The sequence below is a fragment of the Cornus florida genome, unplaced genomic scaffold, assembly GCF_030987335.1.
Source record: "Cornus florida cultivar Cherokee Brave unplaced genomic scaffold, ASM3098733v1 CherokeeBrave_3.0.0_Hap2_Chr03, whole genome shotgun sequence".
Taxonomy (NCBI): Eukaryota; Viridiplantae; Streptophyta; class Magnoliopsida; order Cornales; family Cornaceae; genus Cornus; species Cornus florida.
Genome location: NW_026775573.1, coordinates 69646659 through 69673097, shown reverse-complemented (window position 1 = coordinate 69673097; position 26439 = coordinate 69646659). Strand labels below are relative to the sequence as shown.

The 26439-nt window shown below is 39.3% G+C and overlaps 1 protein-coding gene across 1 annotated transcript in view; it reads right to left on the bottom strand.

Moving 5' to 3' along the window:
* Nucleotides 1–4638: 4638 nt before the first annotated feature.
* Nucleotides 4639–26439, bottom strand: part of LOC132300733 (uncharacterized) — a 45988-nt gene continuing 24187 nt past the window's right edge. The window contains exon 8 of the mRNA XM_059797942.1: nt 4639–5025. Coding sequence (XP_059653925.1) covers nt 4902–5025 — 124 coding nt within the window. The 3' untranslated portion in view covers nt 4639–4901. The remainder of the gene's footprint in view (nt 5026–26439) is intronic.

Here is a 26439-nt window from a genome sequence, read left to right as displayed (position 1 = left end):
ACGAGAAAAAGAGAGGACGCAATTATTTTCATAGAGCAAACGAGAAGAAGAAAGTAAGTTTGTTGTTAAATGTGGCACATGTAAAGTATCTTTTAACTTAAAATTAGGAGTAGAAATATGAAAATCACCAATGGAATGTATAGGTATGGTATTACCATTTGCGAACACAACTTAATCTGAACCAGCGTATGCTTGTCAGTTCACCATGTGTGAGTCATCAGGTGTCATGTGATTGGTAGCACCAGAATTTGGAAACCATGTGGAATCTGATAGAGAGGAGAAATTCATGGTAGAGAATGTTGTATGAAGATCATTAGGTTATTGTGCATAGTTGTAGCGTTGACGGCATGTGAGCACACCATAACCTACCTTAATGTAAAGCTGGCAGATAAGAAGCGAATTGGTGGTAGAATTTTGAGAGTAGGTTGGAAGTCTATCACCATGAACATGACTACAATAAGCGCCTCTATAAGTGCCATGATTGTGATAGGAATGATGTTGATTGTTATGAGTGTGATGCTAATTGTTACGCCCTCTTCCTTGATTGGAAGAATTTCCATGATTATGGTTGCTATACATGAAGAGAACAGTATTTTCACGATCTGGATTTGGTTTATGATAGATTTTCAATCGTTTCTCATGATTAAGAAGCATGTTGTAAAGTTCTTCAAATGAAGGAGAAATAGACATAATTTGAACAAAATTGACTATAACATCATAGTCATGATCGAATCAGTCAAGAACACAACCAATCAAATCCTTATCGGTAATGGGCTGATGAAAAAAACAAAGCTCATCTGAGAGCATTCTGATACGATCCATCTATTCAGTGATTGAAGAAGATCCTTTCCAAATATTGGAAAGTTCATGCTTGATCTGAAAATACCTAGCATTTGTCTTAGACATGTAGGCACGATATAAGGCTACCCATGTATCATAAGAAGTTTTGTAACCCACAACTTGTGCGAGTTCTTAGATGAGTTAACATAACATATAGCCAACTAAGAAGAATCTAATCTTTCTTCTTCCATTCAAGGTATTTTGGATTTGGAGCCACTACAGAATTTTCAGAGATAGTGGTTGGTGGAGCTGTGATTGTGCCATTAACCATACTTAACATCTCAGTCCCATAAAGAATGGTGAGGAGTTGGCTCTTCCACAACAAATAATTTGATCTATCGAGCTTAATAGATACTTGTGCCAAGTTTGGGATTCCTAGAATATGTGATAGAAGAAAGGGGAATGATAGAGGTGAAGCATTGGTTGAAGTGGAGGAGGTTGAATCGGAGGCCATGAGATCAGATTGTGGTAGAAAGTGGGGAGGAATTATGAGAATAATATATATATATATAGGTATTATTGGCTTTGATACCAAGTGAGTAACTGAGAATAGATGAGAGAAAAAGATAATAATTTGGAAAATTTTCACCACACCGAAATGATGGTGTCCTATTGTGTATTTATAGTTATAACAATAAAAGAGATATGATAGATTCTCTCAATAAACTTATCTGTTTGTTGTTACAACAATAAGAGAGATATAGAGAGATTCTCTCAACAAACCTATTTGGATTTCCCTTTGACCTGATTTTCTGGTTTGTCCAATATATCGTACAATTTCTAGCCACTCAAGCATTAGTGACATGGAATGTCACGATGAAAATGGTTCCTCTTCAGTCAAATCTCACTCTCATACTATGCAAAAATCCTCCGATTCAACTTCAGCCACATCATCATCATGTTGAAATTTGCGTGAGAAATGAATTTGCAAGTGATAAAGTTAAATAAGATGACATAGCTGAAACTAAACCGCAAGATTAAGTATTGCAGAGCTTAGAAGAGATTTGACTGAAGAGGATCCTTATATGTAATTATTGTTGTGATATTTACAAACAACATTAATTTAGCATTACTTGCACGGAGTAGCACAACTCGCAAGGCATTTTGAGTACTCCCCTTAGGTCTTCAGTTTGAGATTCACGAAAGATGAGGTTTGAACTTATATAATGCATGGGCAATTGTGTGCATCCAAAGTTTTCAAATCATCAGTCAGAAGTGAATAGCAGGAGGATTATTCTTCGTTACCAAATAAAAATAAATAAATAAATTATTTAACACCTTCACGTGCTTTGTATATTCATTCCAAAATGACCTTTTACTTAGTTTGCAACCTTCATTTAAATAAAAAGGAGATGAGTAAAAAATATCAAATATTTACGGGTTTTCACTGTATCTGCCAAATGTGTGATATCCTAGGATTTTATTGGGCCTTTTAATCATGTTTAGTGATTCTTAATAGTTCTTAGTGACTTTTAATCATGCTTAGCGACTTTTAATCGTGTTTAGTGACTTTTAATCGTGTCTAGTGAGTTAATTGCTTTTATTGGGGGCATTAGTGTAATTAAACTTGTTAGTAGGGAGAGTTCTGGAATTTCGTGAAAGTTGGCTGGTGTGGTCCTAGTGGCGTCCTTTAATACACTTAGTTGATAGTCGTTTCCCGCATGCCACCACAGGACACATTTTGTCCCCAACTATACAGATGTTGCTGCCTAGTCTTCTTTTACATGCACACATAAACCAAGTCAGAGAAAAGAGCATAGAAGATGGGAAAGCAAGAGAGCTCTAGCAGTGAGGTTTGCTGAGAGAAAGAGAGAAGAAGGTGAGGAAGGAAGAAGAGAGAAGGAGCTGGGTTATAGAATTCATCATCATCACTCTTGGGTAGGGTTTTCTATAGCTTGAGTTGGTTGGAGTGATTTTACTCTCTAAATTTCTAAATTCCTTTATTGAGAGCCATGAAAACTTCTATTTTTGATTATTGCTTGTGCTTTCCTCGCTGATATTAATTTCTATACTCAAATCATCTTGATCCTTTATGCTATGCTCGAGTAGATTCGAGGAGGACAGAGGTGGCTGGTGTTCGCTTGAGGTGAGAAGTCTAAATGGAGTTGGCATTTGGAAATTCATCAGAAAGGGATAGTATGAATTTTCTAAGCATATCAGATTCCGAGTTAGGGATGGTAGCATAATTCATTCTTTGGAGGATGTCTGGTGTGGGGAGTGGTCTCTTGCTTTCTCCTTTCCCAAACTCTTCAGGATTGCCACAGACAGGCACACCTCGGTGAGTGATTGCTATTATCTTGATAGTGGAAGAACATTATGGGATGTGCGTTTTTTGAGGCATTTTTAGGATTGAGAGATTGAGGAAGCAATTGGTTTTTTGAAGTTTTTATATCGCTAAGAGATTGTCAGTGGTGCCCCTGCTTCTTTGATATGGGTCCGCTCTTATAAGGTCATTTTAAGGTTCAGTTATTCTTTAGATGTCTTACAATTTTTCCAAGAGAAACATTCTCGTGGAAGGCCATTTGGCGTTCTAAGGCCCCCCTCAAGGTGGCTTTTTTAGTTTGCAAATCTATGTTCGGAAAGATGATAAGATGAGGAGACAAGTTTGGTCAACTGTTGTTGTATATGCAAGAGAGATGAGGAAATGGTTAATCATGTCCTTTTACATTGTCTAGTGGCTCGGATTACTCGGCTTTGATGTTGGGTTTGTTTGGGGTTCAGTGGGTTATGCCCAGATCTTCTAGAGGCTTGATTGAGACCTGGAGAGGTTATATAGTTGGGGCCTATGTTCGTGATTTTTGGAGGATTATGCCCTTGCGCATTTGGTGGTGTTTATGGCTTGAAAGACACAGGAGATCCTTTGAAGGGAAGGAGACTTCTATTGGTGTGTTGAAATTCTCCATTATTAGCTATCTTTTTGTTGGGTTCTTAGGAGAAATTGTAAATCGTTGGATGAGATAGTGGACTTTTTAGACTCTTTGAAAGATTAGAGGCCCTATTTGGTGTTGTGTAACTTTTGAGAGATCCCTTTTGAATGTTTCTTTATATACAATCCTACTTATCAAAAAAAAAAAAAAAAAAATTTTGCTTGAGTTTCTTGTCTCAATTTTATTGAAATACGCCTCCGTACTGACTACCTTGTTTTGTTATAAAAAATTGGCTATGTATTTCTGTGGAACTTCTCTCATGTGCTTCAAACTTTCTTGAGACACTCATTATATTTTAGTCTATTCCTACCGAGCTGTTAGCTCACTCTTATCATTTTCAGGTACCAAGGAGCGAGTGGAGGGATTCAGGAGTGTAGACTACACTGTGTAAACAGTGTATGTGAGGTGGTTGCTAAAATGCTTATATATGTGAATTTGTTGATTTTGATGTAAATGAAGTTAGATTATACCATAATTTGCGGATGGCATGTTTTCTAAGTGATTGGACTTTATTTTGTTGTGGGTTGCTGTTGTGATTTTGATGATAGAATGTATTCTGTTGTGGGATTTGTTTGTCAAAACTGTGTGATTTTTTTTTTTCATATAAACCACCATTTATTCATTGGCTATGGTTTTGGGTCGTGACAAAATGCCCCAATGTGAAGACAACTATCAATTTCAAACTATGCTTGATCAATCTAATACAACCGGCACTTATAATATCTAATCGCTTACAAGTTGATTTTCATTTCCTTTTCAATCAGAAAGATAAAGTAATTATAGGAACACGGGTTAATACAAATCAAAAAGATTAGCATTAGCACAGCAGAATAATTTGAACATTGCATGAGAAGGTAAAGCAAGAGACAAGCATGGGTAATCAGTGTAATCTCTGTAATAATTCAAACAGATCCCTGAGTAAAGCAATAGACACACATTGTCGGTTCAAGAACAGAGTAAAAGGGAAACTGAAAAGAGAAGGTGCCTCCAATTTCATCCAGCTGACTTGTTTCATAGTAAGTTTACAACAACATATGAGGTTTGACTTGAAGTCACCTCCATAAACAAAAGAGAGAACAAAATTGAAAAAAGAAAAAGATGCACATACAATCAATATCAGTTTTAGAGTGTGAGCTATAAGTTGTAATTATCAAGACCAAGATCCCTGAGTGCATCAGTAGCAGCTTCCTTGCAGCTTTCATTGTTTTCCTTGGCCTTCCTTATGAGCTTCTCGATACCATTACTGAGCAAAATAGTTCTGCACAATGAAAAATTGGTTTCACAAATATAATTTTGTCATCAGAAAAATCCCCTACTTCTGCCTAACTTGTGCCTAGTGTCTGTCTTTACACAGATACAACTGGAATGAAAGGATAACATCTCAGATATTTCAGAAATAAGCAAGGCCCATTACAATGGCACCAGGTAATCAAAAAAAGGGGTAAGCACAGATAAAAATTAGTCCAATATAGCAAGTATAGATCAGGTACTTACAATAGAAAAACATTGATGAGTAAGGAGATAGAGTTGGTAAACACTATGATTAGAGTTGGTCTTTTTTGGTGTCATCTCCAATTAGGCGATTCTTGAACGCGGCTAGGGTTTGGTACGTGCTATGGTCAGGGATGAAATCCTTTCTTGAGGTTACAAGGATTCCAAGGATTTCACTTGGGGGGGATGTTAAGATGGCGATCCCTCATCGAGGGACATCGCTGTATACCGACGAGGAGTCCGTTGGAGGAAGAAAGGTGGAGCTTTCATCCTGCTTGGTTGGACGATTTGATAAGGAGGTTGGGGGGTGTGATCGAGTAGAGGAGTGGGCGGCGCGGGCATGGAATACGTTGTGTGGGTGTGATGCCCTTATTTGATTCGCTTCTCTTATTTAGGTTTCCATCTATGGCGGAGGCTCAAAGGGTGTTGAAGGAAGGCCGGCGACAGTGGGGATCTGCAACCTTCAGGATTGATGTGTGGTCTTTTAGGGTCAGTTGTTTTGGTGTGCTCAGGGATAAAGGGCTTAAGCAGATTCAGATGTTGGGGCTTCCATTGCATCTATGGTGTCAGGCCTTGTTTGTTGAAGTGGGGGAGTTATGTGGTGGATTTGTGAGAGTAGATGCGGATGAATCGAGGGATGCTGAAAGTGTTCGGATTATAGTGAGAAATGGTTCAAATTGCCCGAAGTTTGTGTTCATCCATGATAATATCACACTTCGAAAATAACTATCACTCCGACCCCAAATTACTTTTCCGTCAATGGCACCATTAAAACATACAAAATGACAATTTTACCCCAATTTTTAAATACTTTTTATTCCAAAATATCAAAAATTAAAAGGACTATAATGCCCTCATTAATTAATAAATAACATAAACCTCACCCAGCCAATTTCACACTCTCTTTCTCTCTCTCTTCACCTTACACAATACGTGATCTTTTCAGCAATCTAGGAAGCTGTGGTTTTAAGGGCTTGAATAGACGATGGTGATGGTTGGGGGCTTGTAACATGAAGGTGAACAGTGAACAGTGAACAAAGGGTTGTGGGTTTGATAAACAGTAAACAATAGGTTATGGGTTTGATGAACAATGCAAAATGCTTGTACCTCTGCCGCTGGCTTGACACCATCCTCGCCAACGAGGTCTATAACATCGATGATTTGTCCCACTTCGATGCCCAACAGTATTTCTTCTTCCACTTTCTCATCCAAAATTAGGGTTTTTTTTTTTTTTTTTTTTAATTTGTTTGTTTGTTTAATTTGTTGAAATCCCTTTGTTTCAGTCATCTCCATTTGAACTAGATTGTTAAATATATATATATGTGTGTGTGTGTTTATCTATATATTATTGTGTTGAAAAGGAAAGATTTGGTAGTAATACTACCAAATATTATTAGCTGTAAATATAATATTTGGAGAATATTTTCTTTAAATAGAATATTGGTCAAATGCTGTAAAATAGGAAATTATTAATTAGGCCAGCTAGGTATGTACGTGTATTCTCTCCTATAAAGAGAACCTGTGTAAACTCGTGAATTGAGTGCTAATAAAGAGAAAAAGGTTTTTCTATTTTTCTTTTCTTTATAGTTTATATGGTATCAGAGCCACCCTAAGGAAAAAAAAAAAAAAAAAAAAAAAACCTAATTTTCTTTTCTGCACAATTTCTTCACTGATCAGCCATGTCTGACGGTTCCTCCATGTCATCCTCGCCTATCACAACCCAGTCAACAAATCCGACAACCCAAGTCCCCAGTACCGATTCTCACTCGGTTCAGATCACCAATATTCGCCTTAATGGTGACAATTGTTTACGGTGGTCCCAGTCCGTTCGGATGTACATCAGAGGGCGGGGAAAGATCGGGTACCTGACGGGAGACAAGAAGGCACCAGCATCGGAGGACCCAACGTACGTGACCTGGGATGCAGAAAATTCAATGGTGATGACTTGGCTTGTGAACTCCATGGACGAGGATATTAGCTCCAACTATATGTGCTACTCCACAGCTAAGGAGCTCTGGGACAACGTGAATCAGATGTACACTGATTTGGGAAATCAGTCTCAGATCTACAAATTGACTCTAAAACTTGGTGAGATTCGGCAGGGAGAAGACTCGATCACCAAGTATTTCAATTCATTAAAGCGCATTTGGCAGGACATGGATCTATTCAATGATTATAAATGGAAATCCACTAAAGATGCCAATTACTACAAACGGACCGTGGAGGCTCATCGTAATTACAAATTTCTTGCTGGGCTCAACGTGGAATTTAATGAAGTACGAGGACGGATCATTGGCAGGACTCCACTTCCTCCAATTGGTGAAGTGTTTGCTGAGATTCGAAGAGAAGAGGGCCGCAGACATGTAATGTTGGGGAAGAAGACTACCACTGGACCTGTTGAAAGTTCTGCCTCTATTGTTGCCGAGACTGCTGCTAATAAAGCAGTCAATTTTCAGCGAAAACCTGAAGAAAAGCCACGGGTTTGGTGCGAATTTTGCAACAAACCACGCCATACTCGAGAGAACTGTTGGAAAATCCACGGAAAACCAGCGAATTGGAAGAGTAGCAAGCCTGGTGACAGAAATAGGCGTGCGGTTCCTACTGCCAATGAAGCTGAGACAAGTCCCTTAAGCAAGGAGCAGATGGATCACCTTCTGAAGCTGCTGAAATTTAATTCCTCATCTGGTATTCCTAATGTTTCTCTTGCACAAACAGGTAATGCACTTAATGTCCTTTCTTGTTGTTTAAATTATACTCCATGGATCATCGATTCTGGAGCCTCTGATCATATGACCAGCCTTTCCAATCTTTTTAGCACTTACTCACCATGTTCTGGTCTTGAAAAAATTAGAATTGCATATGGTAGTTTCTCACCTATTGCAGGAAAAGGTTTGATAAAATTATCCGAGAATATAAATCTTAAAAATGTTCTCCATGTCCCTAAACTAGCCTGTAACCTTTAGTCTGTGAGTAAACTAACCAAAGAATCTAATTGTCATGTAATTTTCTATGATTCTTACTGTGAATTTCAGGACCGGAGCTCGGGGAAGAAGATTGGCAGTGCTAAGATAATAGATGGACTTTACTACTGTGATGGGGACTTCTCCAGTAATAAAAAGGCTCAGGCCTTAGTAGTGTTAGTTCTAACTCTGTTTATGAACAAATAATGTTTTGGCATTTAAGACTTGGACATCCTAACTTTCTATATCTTAAACATTTGTTTCCTACTTTATTTAAATGTTTGGATTGTTCATCGTTCTATTGTGAAAGTTGTTGCTTATCTAAGAGTCGTCGTACTACTTATTTGCCAAAACCTTATACTTCTTCAAAACCATTTTATTTAATACATAGTGATGTTTGGGGACCTTCAAGAGTTACTACTATCTCTAGGAAAAAATGGTTTGTTACTTTTATAGATGATCATACCCGTTTATGTTGGGTTTATTTGATGAATGAAAAATCTAAGGTTGGAAAATTTTCTAAGGATTTTTACACAATGGTTGAAACTCAGTTTCAAGCAAAAATTAGCATTTTTCACACCGATAATGGAACCGAATATTTTAATGAAAATTTGGGGAGTTTTTTGAAAGAAAAAGGTATTCATCATCGGTTTACGTGCGTGGATACCCCTCAACAAAATGGAATTGCTGAAAGAAAAAATAAACATTTACTTGAAGTGGCTCGTGCTATAATGTTTTCAATGAATGTTCCAAAATATCTTTGGGGGGAAGCTGTTTTAACAGCTTCGTATTTGATTAATAGAATGCCTTCACGTGTTTTAAAATATAGCATGCCATTAGAATGTTTCAAAAGAACTTTTCCATTATCAAGGATATACTCGGATTTACCTCTAAAGGTTTTTGGCTGCATAGCTTTTGTTCATATACCCAATAATACTCAGTCCAAACTTGATCCTCGAGCTGAAAAATGTGTTTTCATAGGGTATGCTTCTAATCAAAAGGGATATAAGTGCTACAATCTCCAAACAAGAAAATTTTGTGTAAGTATGGATGTCTCTTTCTTTGAAAATAAATCCTACTTTCCCAAAAATTTTCTTTAGGGGGAGAATGAGATGATGGAAGAAATTTTTTGGGATTTATCTCCTACTCCTTTACCAAATGTGATTTTGACTCCTTCACCTCATCCTACTGTTATTCCCGAAATTCAAAGTCAGGAACAATGTGATAAAACCAATGAAAACAATGAAGAGAATCCTAGTCATATAGTGCCAAATATTATTGTATCTGAAACAGGGGAAGAATCACTACAACCGGGCACAAAAGTTCCCAATACTGAGCCTCTGGTTTATACTCGAAGAATACTTAATCAAAAGAGTCAAAGTCAGCCTATTCTTCTTGGAATTGATCAATCTCAATCTCCGGGAACTGGACTTCCAGATATCATAGGTAATTCTGATCCTAACTCATCTTCAGTTCCTATTGCTTCTCCTTCTCAAGAACCATCAGACCTTGATATTCCTATAGCTGTTAGGAAAGGTATTCGAATCAAATATCCAAATCCAAAATATCCCATTGCCAAATACCTTTCTTATGACAAACTCTCTCATACTCATAGGGCTTTTGCCTAAAAAATCTCACACTTGTTTGTCCCGAGAAACATTCAGGAAGCTCTTGATGATCCGAATTGGAAGTTAGCAGTGATGGAAAAGATGAATGCTCTTAGAAGAAGTAGTACTTGGGAGATAATTGATTTACCTAAGGAGAAAAGAACAGTAGGCTGCAAGTGGGTCTTTACGGTGAAATGTAAAGCTGATGGTAGCATAGAGAGGTACAAGGCAAGACTAGTAGCAAAAGGGTTCACCCAAACTTATGGAATTGATTATCAAGAAACTTTTGCTCCTGTAGCCAAGATAAACTCAATCAAAATTTTGTTATCTTTGGCTGTGAATTTTAGCTGGCCATTACACCAGTTAGATGTAAAAAATGCCTTTTTAAATGGAGATCTTGAGGAGGAGGTCTTTATGAATCTACCACCTAGGTTTGAGGGAAAATTGGGACCTAATAAAGTCTGTAGACCGAAGAAATCTTTATATGGTCTCAAACAGTCCCCTAGAGCTTGGTTTGAGAGATTTGGGAGAGTTGTGAAGAATTGTGGCTACTGTTAGAGCCAAGCTGACCATACCATGTTCTACAAACACAGTAGAGAAGGTAAGGTTGCAGTGTTAATTGTCTATGTGGATGATATAGTCTTGACAGGTAATGACAATGAAGAATTGGAGAGACTGAAAAAGAGACTTGCAGCTGACTTTGAGATCAAGGATTTGGGTGCATTAAAATACTTTCTTGGAATGGAGTTTGCTAGATCCAAAGAAGGTATATTTGTGAATCAACGTAAATATGTTCTTGATTTACTTAGTGAGACAGGTCTGCTAGGATGTAAACCAGCCGAGACACCCATTGAGCCCAACCTTAAGCTGCAGCATTCTAAAGATGAAGAAGTTCTGAATAGAGAGCAGTATCAAAGACTTGTTGGAAGACTGATCTACTTGTCACATACACGTCTAGATATAGCTTTTGCAGTCAGCATGGTTAGCCAGTTCATGCATTCACCTGGACGAGAACACTTTGATGCAGTCTATACTGATGCAGATTGGGCTGGGTGTGCTATTGCGGTCAACTTCTGGCTACTGCACCTTTATTGGAGGTAACCTGTCAACTGGCGGAGTAAAAAACAGAATGCAGTAGCAAGAAGCAGCGCAGAGGCCGAGTTTAAATCAGTTGCTCATGGAATTTGTGAGGTGTTATGGATTAAGAGACTATTGGATGAATTAAAGGTCTCTAATCCATTGCCTATGAAATTGTACTGTGATAATAAAGCTGCTATTTCGATCGCTCACAATCCAGTGCTTCATGACAGAACAAAGCACGTGGAGGTAGACAAACACTTCATCAAGGAAAAGCTCGAAAATGGATTAATCTACATGCCATACATTCCTACTACCGAGCAAGTTGCAGATGTGCTTAAAAAGGGACTTCTTACAAGACAGTTCGACCGACTAATTGGCAAGCTGGCTATGGAGGATATCTTGAAACCAGCTTGAGGGGGAGTGTTGAAAAGGAAAGATTTGGTAGTAATACTACCAAATATTATTAGCTGTAAATATAATATTTGGAGAATATTTTCTGTAAATAGAATATTGGTCAAATGCTGTAAAATAGGAAATTATTAATTAGGCCAGCTAGGTATGTACGTGTATTCTCTCCTATAAAGAGAACCTATGTAAACTCGTGAATTGAGTGCTAATACAGAGAAAAAGGTTTTTCTATTTTTCTTTCCTGTACAGTTTATATATTGATATATAAATGTATGTAATTGAAATTCTTTTGTTTCAGTATGTAATTGAAATTCCTTTGTTTTAGATCATATCCAGTTGAACATGATTGATATATATATATATATATTATTGATATATAAACATATGTAATTGTGTACGCATTAGCGTAACCATAAAGGGCTTAAGATTCTATTAATTGTCATATCAATTCGTATTCAAATTATTGATGGTCATATCAATTTGTATTCAAATTCGTATTCAAAGGTATATCTTTAATATCTTCATTTAAGATACTTATAAAAAAAAAAAAAAACCCCCACAAACGATTAGATGTGGGAAATATATATATATATATATATATAAATTATTTTGGATGGTCTGATGAGTCAATTTGGGAAAAAACATGGGTATTTTGGTCTTTTAAATGATTTTTTAGGGTTAAAGTGAATTTTGACAAAGTCAAAGGGTTACAAAGTCTTTTTACATGTAAAAAATAGTCTGACACAACTGAAAAGTTACTTTTGGGGTGTGAGTGAAAAACGGACCAAACGTTTGTAATGTGAGTGATAGTTATTTTCGAAAGATGTTTCAATGTAATATTTGGCCAAACCTGAAGGGGTGATACTGTAATTAACCTTTTTTCTTTTTTCTTTTTTTCTTTTTTTTTTTTGCGATCTCAGAGGGTCATGTCGCCAAAACTGGATAGTTGAGTGGGTTATTTTACGTGTCTTGACAATAAAATTGTTCAATAAGATAATAACAACTAACAAAATGCTTGATGAGTAGTGTAAAAATAAAGAGGTTATTCAAAATTGTATAAAATTATCTTGTTAAATTAGAGAGCCATATGTGAAACTATGGCATGGTTAGCAGACAATAACTAAGATGTCAAACTAAGTGTAAGAAAATCAATTTAGAATTATGTACGATAGGTTGATAATGAAAAGTATTTACTTATTGAGAAGACTAATGGAAATATTAAATATATAGCAACTTCTCATGGTTTTTGTAGATATGGAGAAAGCCTATAATAGGATACTTCGAGATATACTATGGAAGGTTTTAGAAAATAAAGGAGCATGCTAAATGACATTGTATGATTGAAACTAACCAAAGTAACATCTTTTATAGGAGAACAAGTTAATTTTCATTTATTATAGGCTTGAATCTATAAATTTTCCCTTAAATGAGGATGAATTGATGAACTAATGGAACACATCAAGGATAAGCTTCTATAGTTTATGCTATTCGTTGATTATACTATATCAGGGATAATTTCTAAATTAGAGGTCTGGAGTGAAATGCTAATATCAAGATTGTATAAGATGTGTAGAACTAGAAATAAATATATACGTTTGTTTTTTTTTTTTTTTTTTTTGATAAATAAATAATTCATTAAAAAAACGTTCAAACGGGGAACGCATCCCTAACAAACCACAAAAACCTGGGTACCCTAAGCCCCAAGGAAGTCAATAACTTAATAGTCTCCTCAGCAAAAGAGCAGAGTCTACCCGAACCCCAAAAACAAAGAGAGCTAATAATAGAAGATTTCAGAAGTAATAGAAGATTCCTCTCCTTTAAAAGATCTTCTATTTTGCTCCCTCCGCAAACACCACCAAAGACACAAAGGCGCCATCCTCTAGAACCCTCGAGCCTGTGCTCTCACCCAACCCCCTCTCGACCTCTCGTAGATCTAGGCATGACCCAACAAACTCCAAATAAACCTAGCAAAAGGTTCCAACAATCAACCGCCACTGGACAATGCAAGAGAAGATGATCCACCGACTCGCCATTGCACTTACTCATGCAACACTAATTTACCGTGATAAGCTTTCTCCTTCTCAAATTATCCAAGGTCAAAATTTTACCCCACACAACCGTCCAAGCAAAAAAGGCCACTTTCAATGGCACCTTAGTGCGCCACACAGCCTTCCATGGGAATACCACCCCATCCGAGTCCACCAAGCATCCGAAAAAAGATCTCACACTAAACATTTCCAGAGTAGAAGGAATCCAAACTAAAGCATCCCTACCTCCTCCCCGAATCACATAGCTATACAACAACTCTAAAAAACCAAACACATCATCCATCTCCCAATCCTGAAAAGATCGCTGAAACAGCACATCACAAACCGGTCTCCCACTAGCAAGACAATAGCAGTCAGCCACCAAGGCATGCCTATCCACCGCAATCCTAAACAGTCTAGGAAAAGAACATGCTAGTGTCCGGTCTCCACACCACACATCCTCCCAAAACTGAATCTTTCTACCATCATGAACTCTGAATCTGATATGCTTAGAGAACTCATTCCATCCCTTCCGAATATCTTTCCAAACACCGACACCTCCAGGTACAAACACCACAGCCGAAACCAACCCCCCCCCCCAAAACGACACAATACACCCTCCTCCACAATTTATCCCGCTCCATACCAAACCTCCACAACCACTTACCTAACAAGGCCCTATTAAAAGGCAACAGTTGCCTAATCCCAATTCCTCCAAACTTAACAGGCTTACACACCTGCTTCCAACGAACCAGATACTTAAACTCATCCCCCAAACCTCCCCATAAAAATTTCCTCCAGAGTCTTTCAATGCAAGCAGCAACCGAGGACAATATATGGGAATGATTGACAAAGTGCTTTTCAATAAGGTAACCCTCTCCCCTTTTGATAAATATTGCATCTTCCACCCCACAAGCCTCCTCTCCACCCTCTCCACCACCGGATCCAAAGCACCTACAATCCTCGAAGAAACCCCCAAAGGAAAACCCAAGTAAAAAGATCGGAAAAGAACTAACTCCACACCCAAGAACAGAAGCTAATTCCTCAATCTCAAGAACCTCACCCACTGGAATCAAAGCGCTCTTCCCCACATTCACTTTCAATCCCAAGACTGCTTGAAAACAAATCAACACCGACCTCAAATATCTCATTTGAGACACCTCAGCCTCGCAAAAAACAAGAGCATCATCAGTAAACAACAAATGAGAAATCTCCAGCTGATGCATCACATCCCTTCCCACCCTAAAACCCCTGATGAAGCCCACCTCCACAACCTTGCCCGTCAATCTACTAAGCCCCTCCATGACAATGATGAACAACAGTGGGGATAATGGATATCCCTGACGTAAACCTCGCGAACTACCAAAAAAACCAGTCGAGACCCCATTCACCAACACCGAGAATCTCGCTAAAGAAATGCAGAACTCAAATCTAATTCCTCCATTTCTCCCCAAAACCCATCCTTGCCATTAAGTATAACAAAAAACTCCAACTAACATGATCATAAGCTTTCTCCACATCCAACTTACACAAAACCCCTGGAACCCACTCCTCAATCTATCATCCACACACCCCCTAGTAATAAGGATAGAATCCAAAATCTGATGCTCCCCTATGAAAGCATTTTGAGATTCCGAAATAACGTCATCCAAAACAACCCTCAGCCTCAAAGAAAGAACTTTGGCTATTAGTTTACAAATGCATCCCAACAAACTAATAGGTCTAAAGTCCTTCACATCTACAGGTCTGCCCTTTTTCGGAATAAGAGCTATAAAAGATGCATTCAAAGATTTCTCAAATCTCCCCCAAGTATGAAAAGCATGAAAAGTGATGGCAGATGCGTACGCTTTTGGGAGGATCTTTAGTGTAGAGACAGGCCTTTATTTTGTTTATTTTCCAGATTATACAGTATTGCAGTTGATAGACATGCCTACGTAGCCAACTGTTATCGGCTTGATAGTAGGGGGATTACTTGGGACGTGCACTTTCGACGCTCTTTTCAGGATTGGGAGGTGGAAGAGGTATGTGTTTTTCTGGATTTGTTGTATCAACAGGAAGTAGTTGGTAGAGGTTGTGATGACATGATATAGATTCCCTCTTCCCATGGTCGCTTTGAAGTTCGATCCTTATTCTTATATCTTTCGGATTTTGCTATCGTTGATTTTCCGTGGAAGACTATCTGGCATTCTATGGCTCCAACTAGGGTGGCATTCTTTGTTTGGACCGCTGCATGAGGTCAGATCCTGATGATTGATAATCTAAGGAAAATGGGCAACTGTCTTGTTAACTGGTGTTGCCTTTGCAAACAAGATAGTGAGTCAGTTGCTTATATTCTTATTGTTGGAAATCATATCTATAAGTTGACTCAATGATTGTGGCAGATTTATTGGGTCTTCATTATAGGCTAATGTTTAAGGATTTGATTTTTATTCGGATTTGATTTTATTCTCTTTATTCTGATTTGATTTTATTCTCGTTCCATATTTGTAATTTTCCTCTTGTATATAATGATAGTAAGGCTCTCAAATTAAGTACGCCAATTTTACCAAGTTACTTTTTGGTATCAGAGCCTCAAACATACGCCTCCCCCCCCCCCCCCCCCCCCCGCCCCCCCTTTTCTCTCTCTCTTTCTCTCTCACCACCTCTTTTGATCTCTCTCTCTATCTCGTCACAACCCTTCCCTATTTCATTTTTCCTTTTCTTCACAGACCCTCTCTCTTCTTCAGGCCGCTATTGCGACAGTCCTAGGGGGAGCCAATCTCCTCTAGGTTCGACCACCGTAAGGGTATTCCCTTAGTCTTTTTCATGCACCAGGGGTCAGAAGACGTGTTTGTTATTTTTTGGGGCTGCCGAGATATTCGGCAGCATTTTCGGATCAGACCGCCATATTTCCGGTTTCTTGGTTTGATCAAAATCAGATTTATTCCTCATTTATTTGAAATTATTGGTGATTTGTTGAATTGTTTTATTTAATATTATGGCTTATTCAAGTAATAATAAAGAAACTCTCTCTTCGGCGCAACACACACCGGCTCAACGAGTTACTCGTGTGCTATTGAATGGCCGTAATTTTGCATCCTGGGCTCGTTCCCTCCGCCTCTATGTTGGTGGAAAAGGCAAATCAGGATGGATTTTGGGTACTGAAAAGATGCCAGATATTAAAGATCCTAAATATGCTCAGTGGGATATGGACAATTGCACCATTTTAGGATGGATATTTAGTCCTATAGAGGAACGCATTTATAATATATTCATGTTTTATGACTCTGTTACTGACTTGTGGACTGCTTTGAATCAAATGTATGCTCATTCTAGGAATGATGCTTGTATTTTTGAATTATACCAAGATATTGTTAAAGCCTCGCAGGAAGGCTTGAATTTGTCTGTAGCTAATTACTTTGGGTATTTGAGATCTCGTTGGGAGGAACTAGCTCAATATAAGCCTCTCGGTGAATTTCCTTCCAACGCAGCCTCTCTTCTTGTCAAACGTCTTGATCGTCAGCATACCTATCAGTTTTTTATGGGATTACGCCCAGAATTTGAACAACTAAAGTCTCAGATCTTGAATGCATCACCAATGCCATCCCTGTTGGAAGCCTTTGCTACTGTTGATGGTGAAGCACGCAGGCACCGTTTAATTTAGCCCTCACTTGTTCCTCTACCAGTGTCTGAGTCTGGGGATAGTATGGCTTTTGCAGCCAACTTTGAATCACGTGCTTCTGGAGGTCAAATTATTTGTCACCATTGTGGAGGGGTTGGACATGTTAAGGCTCGTTGCTTCAAACTTCATCCTGAACTGAAGCAGAAATTTTCTAGGAACCGTTTATCTGGAACTGGTTCTTCTCGTATTGCGGCTGTTGGAGACACTCCTGCTACTGCTGGTGGATCTACTGTATTTCCTGGACTGAGCTAGCTTCAATCTCAAATTGGGCAGATCCAGGACCAGCTTGTCTCCCTTGCTTCTAGAGTTGGTGCTCCTTCAGCTGCTCCGACTGCCACTATTGCTACAGGTACTCCTACTGCATTTCATGTTAAAGCCAAGCAGCCCACTTGGGTTCTGGATTCTGGAGCCAATGATCACGACTGGTGAGTTATCAGTTTTTTTCTTCCAATGTCATACTTGTTACCCAATCTATGTATCTTGTGGATGGCTCTACATCTTACATTCACAGTAACCTTTTATCTATTAGCCGGCTTGCAAAAAACCTCCAATGTGCAGTTATATTCTTACCAAATCATTGTTTGTTGCAGGACCTTTGTTCGAAGAGGATTTTTGGCAGGGATTATGAGCGTGATGGGCTTTACTACTTTGGGGAACCACCAGAAATGAGTCTTCAAGCTTCTGTCCTACCTACTTCTAGTCTTTATGATGTTTCTTTTCGCACTTTTAGTCCGTGGCATGCACGTTTGGGGCAAATAAACTTTCAGTATCTATGTTTATTGTTTCCTTCGTTAAATAAAGCATGTAAGGACCATAAGTTTCAACGTGAAGTTTATGAGCTCTCTAAACATACTAGAACTAGCTATATTTCTCATATGAGTCGTGCTCCTAGTATGTTTGATCTTATTCATTCTGATGTCTGGGGCCTTCCCCAGTTATTGCTTTCTCTGGGCATCGATATTATGTGACATTTATTGATGATTATTCTCGTTGTACTTGGGTTTATTTATTAAAAAAGAAATCTGATGTGTTTCTTTTATTTACCCAGTTTCTTCAAATGATCAAAACCCAGTGTAACACTGTTGTTTGTAATATTCGTTCTAATAATGGACGTGAATATGTTTTGAATGAGTTTCGGACTGAGCTTAATAAAAAGGGGATTTTACATCAAATCACTTGCCTCTACACTCCTGAGCAAAATGGCGTGATTGAACGCAAAAACCGTCATCTTATGTCTGTGGTCCGATGTCTTTTGAGTGGTATGTATGTGCCTTAATTCTATTGGCATATGGCTGTTCTTACAACTGCTTTTCTGATTAATCGTACTCCCAGTCGAGTTTTGGGTGGTAAGGCCCCACTTCAGATTCTCCAGCCTGATTATGCATTGTTTCACCTACTGCCTCGTCTTTTCAGCTGTACTTGTTTTGTTCATAACTGTAGTCCTTCTCGTCATAAACTTGATGATAAATCTATTAGGTGTATTTTCTTGGGGTATTCTGCTATGTCAAAGGGCTATCCTTGATCATGTGTCCAAACATATGTATCATTCTCTTGATGTGACATTTCATGAAACTGTTCCTTTTCATAGTACTAATTCTGTGGTACAGGATTCTCTCTTTTGTGGTCTGGAGAAGAAGATTTCTCCTATTACCCGTCATGTTCTTCTCTTTAAAAATCACACTGTCCTGGAATCTCCTTCTCCATCCATATAGGGTTCCCCTCCACCTTTGCAGGTCTACTCTCGTCGCCATCGCACTCAACCTCCCCTACCAGAATCATCTTCAGAACCAGGTCCAGGTAACTCTCCTCCTGTGGCTCCTACCATTCCTGAGCATACATCTCGTTATCTTACCCGTGATCGTCACCCTCCTAATTGGTATGGTTTCTCTAGTAGCACTAACCACCCTATTTCCCAGTATGTCTCCTATAATGGTCTTTCAGGTGCATATAAAATCCTTCCTGGGCAAGATTGGGACCATTTCTATTCCTCGATCAGTGTCAAAGGCCCTCCAGGATCCCAATTGGGTGTCTGCCATGACAACAGAAATGGATGCTTTACAACATAATAATACATGAGAAGTTGTTGGCTGCAAATGGGTCTTTAATGTGAAGTACTTAGCCGATGATTCTATTGATCGGTATAAGGCTCGGTTGGTGGCAAAAGGCTTTACTCAGATTTCGGGCAAAGACTTTGGTGCTACCTTTGCTCCTGTGGCAAAGTTACCGTCTGTGCAACTGCTTATCTCCTTGTCTGCTGCCCATTCTTGGCCTCTTCATCAGTTAAATGTCAAGAATGCATTTCTTAATGGAGACTTAATTGAGACTATATATATGGATCCACCCCCTGGATTTCGGGCTGAGGGGGAGTATGCTGGGAAAGTCTGTCGGCTGCGAAAGTCTCTTTATGGTCTGAAGCAATCTCCTAGAGCTTGGTTTAGTCGTTTCAACGATGTTTTATCCATGGGCTTTGTGCGCCGTCACTCAGACCATATTTGCTTTATTCGACGTCGCTATGATGGTCGCTGCATTAGATCCCATCGTGGAATTTCTTTATCTCAAAGGAAATATGTTTTGGATCTTCTTCAAGATATTGCCATACTTGGGTGTCGACCCGCTTCCACTCCTATGGACCCCAATCTCAAACTCTGTGTTGAGTCAGGAGAATTACTTCCAGATTCGTCCGTGTATCAACGTTTAGTAGGTCGTCTTATCTACTAAACTAACACAAGGCCCGATTTGACATTTGTTGTTAGTGTGGTTAGTCAATTCATGCATGCTCCTCGCTCAGCTCATATGGATGCAGTCTACCATATTTTGAGGTATCTTAAGTCATGCCCTGGTCTTGGTCTGTTTTATGCGTTCTATGCCTCAGGAAATCAGTTTGGACTCTCATGCTTTACTGATGCAGACTATGCTGGATGTAAGACAGATAAACGTTCTACCTCTGGCTTCTGTACTTTCTATGGTATGGAAGAGTAAGAAGCAAGTTGTTGTCTCTAGATCCTCTGCTGAAGTTCAATCAATTTTGGGAGAGTTAGGTGTTGTAGAGAAAGGTTCATCAAGGTTGTTTTGTGACAATAAATCAGCCATTATGCTTGCTTCCGATTTTGTTTTACATGAAAGGTCGAAACATATTGAGGTAGACATTCACTTTATTCGAGAGAAGGTTCGATCAGGTATCATTAATCCTATTTTTGTTCCCTCTTCAGAACAGACTGCAGATGTGTTCACAAAGTCTGTTGGACCTTCTCTTCTCCAGTCTTCCATGGTCAAGCTGGGCTTGGTCAACATATTTGCTCCAGCTTGAGGGGGAGTGTTGGAAATCATATCTATAAGTTGACTTAATGATTGTGGCAGATTTATTGGGTCTTCATTATAGGCTAATGTTTAGGGATTTTATTTTTATTCTGATTTGATTTTATTCTCTTTATTCTGATTTGATTTTATTCTCTTTCCATAGTTGTAATTTTCCTCTTGTATATAATGATAGTCAGACTCTCAAATTGAGTACGCCAATTTTACCAAGTTACTTTTCTCATGCATTGTCTTATGGCGAGAGATTGTTGGAATCTTATCTTTTGTCTATTTGGTATGCATTGGGTTATGCCTCGTTATCCCAAGGATTTGATTCGCATTTGGAGAGGATGCCGTGTGAGTAGTGTTGTTCGCGATTATTGGAGAGTTGTACCACATTATGTTTGGTGGTGCATTTGGAAGGAAAGGAATAGTAGAATGTTTGAAGGGAAAGAATCGTCCACGGTGATTCTCTTTTCAGTTATGTGAAGAGGAAGTTCTGTTCCTCTCCCGAAGATTTAATTATTTTTTTGACTTTGTTCCACTTTTGTATAGGGGATGCATTCCCCTCTTGAACGCCCTTTTATTTCAATTATTACTTATCAAAAAAAAAAAAAAAATGAAAAGCATGAAAAGTGTCCATCACCTCACCCCTGACCACATCCCAACTCTCCAACATAAAGCTCATAGTGAAACCATCCGGACCTGGAGCTTTATCCCCATTACAATGTCTCAACGCCGTCAGCACTTCCTCCTCAAAAAACGGAATATCCAAACACTCCCTATTCACCTCAGAAATCCTATCAAAATTCAATCCATCCAGCCTGGGTCTCGTAGACACAGGCTCCGTAAATAACCTCTGATAGAATCGGGCAATCCCCCTGCAAACATCGCCCTCCCTACTCAAAACCACCCCATCCACAATAAGCCTCCCTGTGTGATTGCCCCTCCTATGAGCATTAGCCAACCTATGGGAAAACATAGTATTCTTGTCCCCCTCCTTAAGCCATAATGCTCTAGATTTCTGTCGCCACGAAATCTCGTCCGACACTGCAATCTCAGCATTCTCACCCTAGCAAACCGCTCTCCACTTCTCTGCCCATCATCAATACCACCCATGCCTTCCCGGCGATCAATCTCAGCAATCTACGCCAAAGCCCTACTCTTCCTCCACTCGAGATTCCCTAACACCCTCTTATTCCACCTTTTTATCTCCTTTTTTAACACCCCAAGCTTTCTAGCAAGAATAAAACTATACTCTCTTCCCACCAAGACCTCACACACCCCTGGAAATCATCCGCCCTAAGCCACATATTTTCGAAACGAAAAGGAGTGATTCTAGACCTTATCCCACCACAATCCAACACCAAAGGAATATAATCCGATGTCGGTCTAGCCAACGCTGCCTGAGTTGCATCCAGAAACTTCTCCTCCCAATCTCCTGAAATAAGAAACCTAACCAGGCGTGAGAGAGTAGGGAACTCTCTGTCATTAACCCATGTGAAAGAAGCACCCTCCAAAGGCAAATCATAAAGATGTTGGCCATCAATGAATTCAAAAAATTGTACCATAACCTGACTCCATCTTTTTCCTATTGATCTCTCCAAAGGGGATCTAACCACATTAAAGTCTCCCCCCCCCCCCTAAAGAGACTGATCCATTATATAGATCAAGAGTCTCGAGACACTACCCCTGAATCACGGCCAAAAACTAGCAAAAGATAAGATGGAATCTCTTTACTGACAAGATCTTTTTACAGATAAGAGAATTTCTCTTTAACAAAAACTTTAAATAAAGTAGCTTTATTAAAGCAACTATTATGAGCTATTAGCCTCATAAGTCTTCAATGTGGCCATCATGTCCTGGATGAGATTAGAGTTGGTCAGGGCTCTTGTATCTGATAGTCAAAAAGTCTATAGTTTGATGCCATAACAATCATCTCCATTGGGAGGTGGAAAAGTAAGGGGCTCTTCAACTATATCAAATTCCGCATTATCTGTTTCAATATTCGCTTCTGAGTTAGAATCCGAAAGGACATTTGTGAGTTCAATAGCAATTTGCTTCCTGAGGTCTTCTTTGGATATATTCGGATCATTACTCAGAATCTTAGCCTTTATATTTTTCTTTAATGAGGATAATTTGTCCATAGAAGAAGACTCTGATTCAGATTTAGGATAGATATATTTTCGACTGATATATTAGATAGTTAAATCGGGTCCACCATTTCGATGCCATTTGCCTACATAGGCTTGGAGGGTTAATGGAATTGTCTACTACATATTGCCATGCAACAATCCAAGGAATGGCAAATTTTACCATAAATTCCATAAATGAGTCATCATATTGAGAATTATTTTCCTTGAGAAGAAGTTCACAAGTATTATACTTTTTTCTAAGAGGGTATGGTAATATTGCTGGTTCAGGACCAAATTGGGCCCACCAATTACGAACCATGGAGAAATTTCTTGCAGGGACTATGAGGTCATCTTCCTCTTCTGGCTAATGGCGTGCTCCTAACCCACGACAAAATGCTAATAAATTCTTTTCCTTACAGGCTACATCTCAGGATAAAAAGAAAAATATTGAAGTTGAAACCCCTGCTAAATATTTAACCCATGATATTTTATAGCCAATTGTTCCAATATCACAAGATGATATTAATCTTCACCCAACAAAAATAGTCCAGTCCTATTTTCTTAAGGGATATCATTATCCTCCAATTGCAGCGGAAAATTCTCGTCTATATTTCGAAGAAATTCTCAAAGTAACTGGATCTGCTCATTTCAATCATAATAATGAAGACAACCCAGGTGGTCCCATCCCATTCTCCCAAATGGAAATATTCAAAATACTTTTCAGAAAAGACTGGTCCTGAACCTGCTCGTCCTCGTCAATTCCCAACTTATTGAAATATTTTTCCAAGAGAATTTAATTACTTTGTTTATATGAAAACCTAGAAATATGCTCTTTATTACCAAAACCCCAGATTTAAGCATTCTTGGTTCATATGGTTTTCCAAAGATCGCTTCTCCCAGGAAATTCCTCCATGGTTCCTTGATTGGCGGGCCCAATTTGGTCCCAAACCAGCAATATTACCATACCCTCTCAGAAAAAAATATAATACTTATGAACTTCTTCTCAAGGAAAATAATTCTCAATATGCTGACTCGTTTATAGAATTCATGGTAAAATTTGTCATTCCTTAGATTGTTGCATGGCAATATGTAGTAGACAATTCCATTAATCCTCCAAGCCTATGTAGGCAAATGGCATTGAAATGGTGGACTCGATTTAACTATTCTAATATATCAGTCGAAAATATATCTAATTATCATAAATCTGAATTAGAGTCTTCTTCTATAGATAAATTATCCTCATTAAAGAAAAATATAAAGACTAAGATTCTGAGTAATGATCCGAATATATCCAAAGAAGACCTCAGGAAGCAAATTGATTTTGAACTCACAAATGTCCTTTCGGATTATGACTCAAAAGCTAATATTGAAACAGATAATTCGGAATCTGATACAGTTGAAGAGCCCCTTACTTTTCCACCTCCCAATGGAGATGACTGTTATGGCATCAAACTATAGACTTTTTGACTATCAGATACAAGGGCGACACGATGGCCCACATTGAAGACTTCTAAGGCTAATAGCTCGTAATAGTTGCTTTAATAAAGCTACTTTATTTAAAGTTTTTGTTAAAGAGAAATTCTCTTATCTGTAAAAAGATCTCGTCTGTAAAGAGATTCCATCTTATCTTTTGCTAGCTTTTGGCCGTGATTCAGGGCTAGTGTGTCAAGACTCTGGATCTATATAATGGATCAGTCTCTTAAGGTTTAGGCATCGTTTTTTGAAATGGGATGGGACCACCTGGGTTGTCTTCATTATTATGATTGAAATGAGCAGATCCAGCTACTTTGAGAATTTTTTCGAAATATAAACGAGAATTTCCCACTGCAATTGGGTGATAATGATATCCTTTAGGAAAATAAGATCGGACTATTTGTGTCGGGGAAAGATTAATTTCATCTTGTGATATTGGAACAACTGGCCATAAAATATCATGGGTTAAATATTTAGCAAGGGTTTCAACTTCAATATTTTTCTTTTTTTCCTGAGATGCAACCTGTAAGGAAAAGAATTTATTAGCCCCTCCCCCCAATCTGTCACCACCATCATCAATTGAACCGACCCATTGAAAGCCAAAGGTAAGCCAAAGACCCCTTTAGAGTCCTCCCCTACTGTACTTGTGCCAAAATCCAACACACGATTCAATCCCTTCAGCCCATTATACATTCTCAATTCCTTCACCAAAACTGACGCAGCCTCCTGACTCAACTGAAATTTTGAGTCACGTCCCCCACACACCGTAAATTTGTCCAGACCTACCGGGGCAGCCATCACTGATACATTCTCCCTTAATTTAGGAGAACAACTCAGCATAATATCCGGTGTATGATTCCTTAACTGTCCCACCTCATCCTCTATCTGTGCATCTAGCCCATCCCCTCCGAATCCACTTCCACCACAGGCGACAACACCCCATTTCTCTACAACTTCCGGTCAACCTCCACCCCCATTTCCCTCCTCAACACCCCATAAGAAAGAGTAGAAGAAGAAGAAGAGGGAGCAGACAGGAAGCTCCAAGATTTAGGGAAAACAGACTTGGACAAACCCATTTCTGTTTCTCCTTCCATGACTAGCGATTCCTATCTCTAACTGTGGGTTCGCCATCCTCACGAGAAGTTAATGACAAAGACTGAAAATCCGAAGCCTTTTGCACACAGCAACTCCCATGACAAAACCTTCTCCCCTTGCAACTGCCATAAGAGCTAGCTCTAACCCAGTTCTCTTTATCCGATCGCGTCTAGTGTCTATTAACCTCACCGAACATCGCAGCAGAATTCCCCACTTGGGCTTGGCCCAACCCATCCCCTCTGGATCTCCTCTCCTCTTCCTTCGAGCCCAAACCCAATACTCTGATAGACAAACTTTTATTAGGGCCCCAACACACAGCCCATCTCTCTTCTATTGGACCAAATTATTAGGCCCAAACCCATCATTGGACTTGTGCATCTGAACATAAGGACCAGCTAACCTGTTACGCGGCCCATTAAGCGGCCCACGTCCCCCCCGGCCAGCCCCTTCCAACACCTTATCCATAATCTTCACACCCCTATCCTCTGCACGTGCACGCCTCCAATCCACCCCTTCCCCACTCGCCTCCTGGCTCCCGCGCGTACCTAACACTTCGTCCCTGACCTGGATGCCATCCATCTTTCTCCGATCTACCCAAGCTCGCCGACCGGATTGAACCAGCATCAGATCTGCGCAACACACGTCCATTATTCTCAAAATTCAAAGGTGCCATGGATTTCGCCGCCACAAATGGAGCAATCTCCTCCGTCACCGAGATCTTGAAAACCCAATCTCTGTCTTCAACGATCACGAACTCTGGTATGACCCCACCGTCAGCCAGCGTGATGACTGTCCTTTTAGTCTCACTCTCAGAAACCTCAACCTCCCTAAACCCACCACATAATTCCCCTATAGATTCAAATAGCTTCTGACACCATTAATGAAGTGGAAGCCCAAACAGCACTATCCTCCTCTGCCTCGTCCATTTCCTCATCGCCAAACACCCAACTCTGTAAACCCACAAATCAATCAGCAGTTGTGCATCCCCCCAAGTTTTCTTCCCCCATCTTAACACCCTCTGCGCTTCCTTCTCCAAAGGAAATCAAAATAGCAACAACCCATCTGGTAAGTTCGAAACCTTAACCCCACATGAAATTTGCCAAATCTTCGAAGCCCACTCCTTAATTCCTACCAAGCTACCAACATCTCTGTCGAATCTCCCAAAAAGGCAAGATTAAAGCGTCGTTTCCCATTGACTCGTACTCTTCTCATCCACCTAGAAAACAAACCCTCTGTCTGAAGATGATCACACAACCTCTTCCTTCAACCCCAAACGTGGCAGACTTGCAACATCCAAAAAAGTCCTCTTCATGACATAGTTTATGTATATATAAAAATATCTTCTCGAAAACTGTGCCCCTAACTCCAAATCACCTGAATCGCCTAAAATCGCCTTCATTCTATCCGCGCATCAATCCTGATCTGCCTACTAGAAATAAAT